We start from the raw sequence: 10,015 nt of genomic DNA, 5'->3' as shown, positions 1-10,015 counted from the left end.
AGAAAGCAGACGAATGGCTGCCTGAGTATAAGGGAAAGTGAACAGGCAGAGTAGGGAGGAAGTGATTACAAGGGGTATGAGGAAAATTTGTAATGATGAATATGTTCACCATAATGATTTTGGTGATGGTTTCATATATATTTTGACATTATGTATCAAAACTTACAAAACTGTATACTTTATACATGTGTTTGTTGTATGCCAATTATTCCTTAATTATGTAGAAGAAAGGAAAGGGAGGGAGGGAGGAAACAGAGTGGGAGTGAGAGACGGAGGTTGATTGGTTATATGATTAATAAGCCACATGACAATCTGCCTGGCAAGCTCATGCACCCTAACAACTAAGAGAAGTTCAAGTTTCTACCAGGTCACCAAAATGTTCTCACTAGTTCTTCTCCCATCACCAAATAGCAACAGAGTAACAGCAAGGATAACAGCAACTACATATATTTATCGGCCACTGTCCTAAATACTATACTCATATTATTTCATTTCCTTTTCACATTATAAAGCATGTACTATTTATTTTCTATTTTATATATTTTTGGCCACTCCATGAATCTTGTGGGATCTCAGTTCCCCAACTAGGGACTGAACCCAGGCAGAGGCAGTGAAAGCACCGAATGCTAACCACCAAAACATCAGGGAATTCCCTATACTATTTATTATCCCTACTTTATAAACAGGGAAACTGTGATTCAAACATGGTATGCCTGACTCCCCAGCCTATGCTTAAATTTAAGCTCCAGGCTACACTGCCTTCCTAAGGACTGTCAACTCATCAGTTAAACCCTCTCTCCTGTTACCCATTTATTTAGTGGGGTGTGCAACACTAACGGCAACATTTTCAAAATTTACTCAACAAAAGAAACAAACATGGTCCAATGGAAAACTCCATGACTGCTTCTCAGTTAACCAGATTTATTCTAGAGATCACAGGTAACTTTGTTCATTCATTCTTTCTAGGCAAAGTACTAAATACAAAAAATCCAGAAGACCCCAAAGTTAGTAGTAAATTCTGCTCCTTTTGTTGCAGTTGCAAGTCTCTATCCATAAGGAATATTATACATAAGATGGGGATAAGACAATTTAGCAGTCATGAAACAACAAGGAAGAAGTGCTTTAGAAAGGAAAGGGAAAAGAGAGCACTTAATTTTTCTCTATTTATTTTTGCTATAAAACAACTCCAGATAGTTACACAAAAGTCTAAGTATAATGCATTAGGTAAGGGTTTTCAGAATACATACCCAGTTGTGCCCAAAGTGGATTATATGGATGAGTCTTTGCCAACATGTCCACACTCTGAGAGGAATGTTTTTCTAAAAATATTTTTATAGGTGGTTGTCCATTTGGCATGACTGTTGGAACCCAGGCAAGATGATTGGTCAAAACTGCAGTAATGAGTGCTGGCAAGAATCTGAAAACAAAATGCATCCTATCAGATTCTAACCTGCTTTCATAAAACCTCAAGCAAAAAGCAGTGACAGAATAAAGCAGAGAGGGTATATGGCCAATCATCATAAAAAAAAGAAAGAAAGAAAGAATAGAGGAAAGGATAGGTATATCACCAAGATGAAAACAAAAGTTAATAAATTTTTTGTTGTACTAGTTACAAGAAAAATCCTTAAAGACAGCATTCACAAGGAGCTATTTTGACTCATAATTAAAAAACAAAAATGCCATTTTATTTGAAAAACTATGGATTCTTTTCAGTGTTTATGAATCAACCAGTAGGTCTATACATTTCCTAATTACTGAAAAGGAAAATGAAGGAAAGTATTAACAAAACTTTGTTTAGAGAATATAAACATTTAAATTACTCATCTAGAGTCTAAGAATTTGATGAATGATTAGAAGAAAGCAATATGATAAAGTACCATACTGAAAACATTACTATTGGAATTCTGGCACTTATCTATGTATTTTTTAAGTTATCTTCTATAGAATGAAACTGCATATGTAGATATAATTATGAAAAATGAGAAGCCTCACACAGTTCCATAAAATGTCAGGAGTTTTAATACACAAATACATTTTTACTGTTTCTCAACATAAGGTTCTTTGGCCTTCTTCTATATCTTTTAATTATATTAATTACCTTTTATAATTCTGTCTTGATCATTAATAATATGAAAACTTCCAAAGGCAATGATTAACTCTTTCATTTTTGTAACTGAACTTGATCACAATCTAGATATCCAGTTATTATAAATAACAGCTAAGACAGTTAAGATAGCCTAGATGGATGGATAGATGTAAGAAAGGGAGGACGGGAGGGAGTGAGGGCCATACTGATTTTTTGAAGCATTTTCCATTAGAAAAGTGAACTCCTTCATGAACCGATGGCAAAGCTGGTTCTTTTCTGGAGTCCCCGACATCATTGTAAGCCAGACAGGCTCTCCAATTCGTGGCATTGTATAAAGATTACAAATTGTTGTTCTAAAAAAGAGGAAAACACATTATAAAACTCAGTTCCCAGAATTACATACTCTTAATGTTGCTGGCTCCCACCTAGGTTATTAAAAGCTTTGGAAAAGAGGTAATGAATGAATCAAGTCTTTCCTTCTTTGTCCTCAGCATAGTACCAAGGGAAAGGGGGAATATGAACTCAAAATGTTTTGGTCCTAGAACCGGAACTGTCCTCAAAGACTGTGTGCCTTTGGATAAATTACTGCCCTACTTTAAGTATCAGTTACCCTCACCTGTAAAATGAAAGGAAAGGACCAGATAATTTCTAGACCCTTTCCAGTTGTACATTTCTAAGGTATAAGCTATACTTACATATATATAACAAATAATCAACAACATAGAAAATTATTTTAAATGGAGTAACAGCTTGCCAATAGTACCCACTCAGAACAATAGTTTATCAGCATCATTTTGTTGCCTGTGCTGAGATTCTTCCACTGGGATGACCTGGAGGGATGGTACGTACGGGGAGGGAGGTGGGAAGGGGGTTCAGGATGGGGAACACGTGTATGCCCGTGGTGTATTCATGTTGATGTGTGGCAGAACCAATACAAAATTGTAAAGTAATTAGCCTCCAATTAAATAAATAAATAAAAAAAAAGAATACCTTTAAGACAGCAATTTTTTTTTTTTTTTACATTAATATCTGTTTGGTAAAGTACTATACAGTCACCAGGATAAGCAACTCCCACAAAGTTGGGGCTTAAGAAACTAATCAGTCTCGCAGAAGCCACAGAATGGTATCTGACTTTCTACTCTCTCAAACGGTCCTAACAGAACTTTTAGCACTAATGCGTATGTTCTATTATCTGTGCTATCCAACATGGTAGCCACTAGCCAGTCATATGTGATTACAAAATAACTAAAATATGGTCAATGTAACTGTGGAATTGGATTTTAAATTTTATTTTGTTGTAATTAATTTAAATAGCCACAGGTGGCTAATGGTTATTAACTTATTAGTAAGGCTCTAGAAGGTTCTCTTGAGATTTCCACAAAGCTCCGATACCTACCTCAATATAATTTAAAATAACTAGAATTCTGGTGGCTTCCCTGGTGGCTCAGAGGTTAAAGTGTCTGCCTGCAATGTGGGAGACCTGGGTTTGATTCCTGGGTCGGGAAGATCCCCTGGAGAAGGAAATGGCAACCCACTCCAATATTTTTGCCTAGAGAATCCCATGGACAGAGAAGCCTGGTAGGCTACAGTCCATGCGGTTGCAAAGAGTCAAACACGACTTCACTTTCACTTTCAAAATTCACAAAAGAAAAAGAATTCTGTTCCTTGTTCAAGTTTTACTGAATCTCAACCTAATATGAATAGGATATATTACCATAAAGTGACAAATACAGGTCACATTAATGAATTATTGGTAGGGCACAAAATAACTGCTGAGAACTTAAATGTATGAATAGAAAAAACTACAGGCATCTTATAGAGAAAAATAGGAGTAGAATATAAATGAGGGATATGTGATAATGCTTATTCTTAAAAGACTATTAAGGATATCCAGATAGGATAAAAAATTGAAAACAAATGTTTATCCACTTTTAGTTATTACGCCCCAAATGAACACTACTAAATGATTTAAAAATCAAATGAATTGCTACAACAGACAGAACTTTAGTGAATTTTACTGAAACTTTAGTGAAAATTAAAATTACAGATCTAATAAGATTCTAGAAGACAAAACACAGAGAAGAAATGTTCACTGAAGTAGTAGGGTAGAGAAGGATGATACATAATGGTACTCATAACGGGGGACATGTACAAAGAGAAGCTAATTTGCCCCAGTGAAGCAAGGAGAGTCTAAGTTTTCAAAAGTAGGTCAGGAGTCATATAGGACTATAAACTGACAGACTAATTCAAGGTCCATAAATGGTTGGTTACCCCTATATTCTACCCCATCTTCCTGCAGAATAACTAATGACAGGAAAGCAGAGGAAGCAACTGACCTGCCTGGGGAAATGACATCCCCAAACCCTCCTTGATATTTGAATCTTTCATAGTACGTAAGTACATAGATAGTAAATCTTGTGGTATTAAAATTTCATGGCAGAGGCAGCAATTATGGGGGAAAAAATGTTTAAATATGCTCCTTCAGGCTGTGAAAATGAAAAAAGTTGAGCAACACTGCTCTAAAGTAAGGTTCTCCAATCTGTTCTCCTAACCTTTATTTTGGTTCCTCGCTCTCAATTCTTAATGGGCAACCAACATTTTGATACTAATACATAAGTAAAGCCTCCAAGAAGAGAGGGACACAAAGAAATACACACACAAAGGACTCCAGAAGAAATAGGAAATAATATATTCAGAAAAAGAAAAGAAAAATATGAAGGAAAGACATATAGACGATCAATTCAGGAGTGTCAATTTCTAATAAAATAAACTCAAGAGAGAAAATAGAGGAAAATAAATTATCAGAGAAACTAATTTACCAAAGCTGAAAGACAGTGCTAAAACCATACTGAAAGGCTAAAGGAACAAAGATCAAGTATGAATTCATGGCAGAAGATAAATATGCCCTACAATTGATAAATCATGAAATAGCTGCATTAAGTACACTGTTTAATAAAACGGAGGTAAATAACAAAAGAAATACTTAAAAGAGTTAAAAGAGGATGTTATTCAGAAAAAGAATGGGAATAGGAGAGGTAGAATAGGGTTCATTTACTTTTCATATAATTTTTGTTTCTTAACCACGTGAATGTCCTTTTTGATTAAATGAACAAGCTGATCAACTCATTTTTCAGAAGTTTCTTCAGAATAATAGTGTCTACCATTCAGTTCAGTTCAGTCGCTCAGTCGCGTCTGACTCTTTGCAACCCCATGAAAAGCAGCGCGCCAGGCCTCCCTGTCTATCACCAACTCCCAGAGTCCACCCAAACCCATGTTCATTGAGTCCGTGATGTCACCCAACCATTTCATCCTCTGTCATCCCCTTCTCCTCCTGCCCTCATTCTTTCCCAGCATCAGGGTCTTTTCAAATGAGTCAGCTCTTCACAGCAGGTGGCCAAAGTATTGGAGTTTCAGCTTCAACATCAGTCCTTCCAATGTACAGTCAGGACTGATTTCCTTTAGGATGGACTGGTTGGATCTCCTTGTAGTCCAAGGGACTCTCAAGAGTCTTCTCCAACACCACAGTTCAAAAGCATCAATTCTTCGACACTCAGCTTTCTTTACAGTCCAACTCTCACATCCATACATGACCACTGGAAAAACCATAGCCTTGACTAGATGGACTTTTGTTGACTAAGTAATGTCTCTGTTTTTTAATATGCTGTCTACCATTAGGTTGGTGCAAACACAACTGCGATTCTGGACTGTGAACTTTAAATTATAACCAGGCTCAAACACAACTTTATTAATCAAAAGAGGAACCACTACAATCAACACATTTTTGCCAATGAGAACTAAGTTTGTTTATTCCTATAATGTAAAACTGCACATTTCAGGATTCAACGAACACTTGGAAAGCATTTTCTGCCTCCTGCTGGTTGTGGAAGCATTTTCTCTGCAAAAAGTTGTCAAGATGCTTGAAGAAGTGGTTGTCAGTTGGCGAGAGGTCAGGTGAAATGGCAGATGAAGCAAAACTTCGTAGTACAGTTCATTTAAATTTTCAAGTGTTGGTTGTGCAATGTGGGTGTGGGCGTTGTCATGGAGAAGAATTGAGTCCATTCTGTTGATCAAAGCCGGCTACAGGCACTGCTGTTTTTAGTGAATCTCACTGATCTACTGAGCATACTTCTCAGATATAATGGGTTCACCTGGATTCATAAAGCTGTAATGGATCGCATCAGCAGCAGACCATCAAACAGTGACCATGACCTGTTTCTGGTGTAAGCTGGACTCTGAGAAGTGCTTGGAGCTTCCTCTCAGTCCAACCACTGAGCTGGTTGTCACATAAAATCCACTTTTCATCACACGTCACAATCTGATCAAGAGATGGTTCGTTGTTGTTGTGTACAATTAGAGAAGACAACACTTCAAACTGATAATTTTTTTGATTTGCGGTCAGCTCATGAGGGACCGATTTATCAAGCTTTATTCACCTTTCCAATTTGCCTCAAATGCCAAATGACCATAGTATGATCGATGCTGAGTTCTTCAGCAACTTCTCATGTAGTTTTAAGAGGATGAGCTTTGATGATCCTATCAGTTGGTCATTGTCAACTTCTGATGGTTGGCCACTATGCTCTTCATCTTCAAGGCAACTGTCTCCTTTGCAAAACTTCTTAAACCATCATTGCACTGTAGGTTCATTAGCAATTCCTGGGCGAAATGAGTTGTTAATGCTGTGTGTTCTCGCCACTGCTTTAGGACTTATTTTGAACTGAAATAAGAAAGTCCCTCAAAATTGCTTTTTGTCTAACATCATTTCCCTAATCCAAAATAAATATAAAATAAACAGCAAGTAAAAAGTCATTAGCAAAAAATAAAAATAAAGGAATGTACATTAAAATGATATATAACCACATTTATTTAAGAATGTACTCCAATGCCAAATAGTAAAGTTCAACAATGCAAAAGAGCAATTGCTTTTGTACCAATCTAACACACGTCTTGATGAAGGTGAAACAGGAGAGTGAAAAAGTTGGCTTAAAACTCAACATTCAGAAAACGAAAATCATGGCATCTGGTCCCATCACTTCATGGGAAATAGATGGGGAAATGGTGGAAACAGTGTCAGACTTTGTTTTTTGGGGCTCCAAAATCACTGCAGATAGTGACTGCAGCCATGAAATTAAAAGACGCTTACTCCTTGGAAGGAAACATATTGAAAACATGTTATAGATAATATGTTCAGATAATATGTTACAGATAACATGTTCAGATAATATGTTATAGATAACATATTGAAAAGCAGAGACATTACTTTGCCAACAAAGGTCCGTCTAGTCAAGGCTATGGTTTTTCCAGTAGTCATGTATAGATGTGAGAGTTGGACTGTGAAGAAGGCTGAGCACCGAAGAATTGATGCTTTTGAACTGTGGTGTTGGAGAAGACTCTTGAGAGTCCCCTGGACTGCAAGGAGATCCAACCAGTCCATTCTGAAGGAGATCAGCCCTCGGATTTCTTTGGAAGGAATGATGCTAAAGCTGAAACTCCAGTACTTTGGCCACCTTATGCGAAGAGTTGACTCATTGGAAAAGACTCTGATGCTGGGAGGGATTGGGGGCAGGAGGAGAAGGGGACGACAGAGGATGAGATGGCTGGATGGCATCACTGACTCGATGGACGTGAGTCTGAGTGAACTCCGGGAGTTGGTGATGGACAGGGAGGCCTCGCGTGCTGCGATTCATGGGGTCGCAAAGAGTCAGACAAGACTGAGCGACTGAACTGAACTGAACTGAACACAAGTCTATGCCAGAGTCATATTGTTAACATTAGCAAAGCGAGTCTCTAAGGACACTCCCTTTAGAGTTTTGATATATAAAAATATGCACCATGACTTGAAGTGTATCAAGTGAAAAGAAGGCAAAAAAATTATGATTCAGCTCTCACTACACAAAATTCTGTGTTATCATTAACAACCTAGAAGTAATAGTACTTGCTCTCTAGCCCCTTTAATGATTATTCCCTACTGATGAATGGTAAGAAAGGCAAGTATTTTCAGTCATCTGACCGTTTATTTTTCTTCATCTGTCCCTAGAGAATGAAAAATTCTATTTACTTAGAAGGGAACTATGACATGATTTAGTTCTCATTGATATACATAAAATCTAAGTAAAAATCCAAGGACTTCAATGTATACATATGGCTGATTCATTTTGCTGTACAGCAGAAAATAACACAACACTGTAAAGCAACTATACTCCAATTAAAATTGGGGAAAAAAAAAAAAATCCAAGGACTTCATCTCTGCCAGGCAGCAATGCTAACTAAACATAGTTCTCAATTCTTTAGCTTCCATACACATGTGAATCATTTCCTTCCTCTTCCTTCTCAACTACCCAAAATTCATTAATCATCTCATTTCAAATAAACACATACTTTAAAATGCTTCTCATTATTTACAGCAATGATTTATGAAGTCAACAGAAACACTGAATTAGTGAACAATGAATCACTGTTCATGAGGAAAATACAGGGTCATGTTCCTGTGATCCACTGGTCACAACACTTTTGTCAGTCTATCAGTATATAATCTTGTTTGATGTGGGTTTTTGTTTAAAGACACTTTATTTAATATTCTGTTAATTCATTAATAATGAATTCCAGCCAACAGCACTATGATGCATACCTTGAAAAAGCTTATCTAACACATATTTTCTCTGTAAAGCACATCATAACCCTCTTGCATTTATGAACATTAGCTAGCATTTCAGCACTGTGTTTGTGGGTAATATTTTTTTAATATAAATTTATTTAATTGGAGGCTAATTACTTTACAATATTGTAGTAGTTTTGCCATACACTGACATGAATCCACCACGGGTGTACATGTGTTCCCCATCCTGAACCCCCCTCCCACCTCCCTCCCCATACCATCCCCCTGGGTCATCCCAGTGCACCAGCCCCGAGCACCCTGTCTCATGCATCGAACCTGGACTGGCAATCCATTTCACATATGATAATATACATGTTTCAATGCCATTCTCCCAAAATCATCCCACCTTCGCCCTCTCCCACAGAGTCCAAAAGACTGTTCTACACATCTGTGTCTCTTTTGCTGTCTCGCATACAGGGTTATTGTTAACATCTTTCTAAATTCCATATATATGCATTAGTATACTGTATTGGTGTTTTTCTTTCTGGCTTACTTCACTCTGTATAATAGGCTCCAGTTTCATCCACCTCATTAGAACTGATTCAAATGCATTCTTTTTAATGGCTGCGTAATATTCCATTGTGTATATGTACCACAGCTTTCTTATCCATTCATCTGCTGATGGACATCTAGGTTGCTTCCATGTCCTGGCTATTATAAACACTGCTGTGATGAACATTTGGGTACATGTGTCTCTTTCCCTTCTGGTTTCCTCGGTGTGTATGCCCAGCAGTAGGATTTCTGGGTCATATGGCAGTTCGATTTCCAGTTTTTTAAGAAATCTCCACACTATTCTCCATAGCGGCTGTACCAGTTTGTACTCCCACCAACAGTGTAAGAGGATTCCCTTTTCTCCACACCCTCTCCAGCATTTATTGCTTGTAGACTTTTGGATCGCAGCCATTCTGACTGGCGTGAGATGGTTCCTCATTGTGGTTTTGATTTGCATTTCTCTGATGAGTGATGTTGAGCATCTTTTCATGTATTTGTTAGCCATCTGTATGTCTTCTTTGGAGAAATGTCTGTTTAGTTCTTTGGTCCATTTTTTGATTGGGTCATTTATTTTTCTGGAATTGAGCTGCAGGAGTTGCTTATATAATTTTGACATTAATTCTTTGTCAGTTGCTTCGTTTGCTATTATTTTCTCCCATTCTGAAGGCTGTCTTTTCACTTTGCTTATTGTTTTCTTCATTGTGCAAAAGCTTTAACTAGGTCCCATTTGTTTATTTTTTATTTCCAATACTCTGAGAGGTTGGGTCATAGAGGATCCTGCTGTG

General features: G+C 37.3%; 1 protein-coding gene across 5 annotated transcripts in view; it reads right to left on the bottom strand.

Annotated features, from left to right (window-relative positions):
* Positions 1-10,015, bottom strand: part of FNIP1 (folliculin interacting protein 1) — a 127,529-nt gene that overhangs the window by 19,568 nt on the left and 97,946 nt on the right. For all 5 annotated transcript variants that reach the window (XM_055548166.1, XM_055548169.1, XM_055548180.1 and 2 more), the window contains 2 exons: positions 2,293-2,439; positions 1,248-1,417 (listed from right to left, as the gene is read on the bottom strand). In XM_055548166.1, coding sequence (XP_055404141.1) covers positions 1,248-1,417; positions 2,293-2,439 — 317 coding nt within the window. The remainder of the gene's footprint in view (positions 1-1,247; positions 1,418-2,292; positions 2,440-10,015) is intronic.

The sequence above is a fragment of the Bubalus kerabau genome, chromosome 1 (assembly GCF_029407905.1).
Source record: "Bubalus kerabau isolate K-KA32 ecotype Philippines breed swamp buffalo chromosome 1, PCC_UOA_SB_1v2, whole genome shotgun sequence".
Lineage (NCBI taxonomy): Eukaryota > Metazoa > Chordata > Mammalia > Artiodactyla > Bovidae > Bubalus > Bubalus kerabau.
Note: the sequence above shows the minus strand (reverse complement) of the source record. Positions and strands in the feature narration are given on the sequence as shown.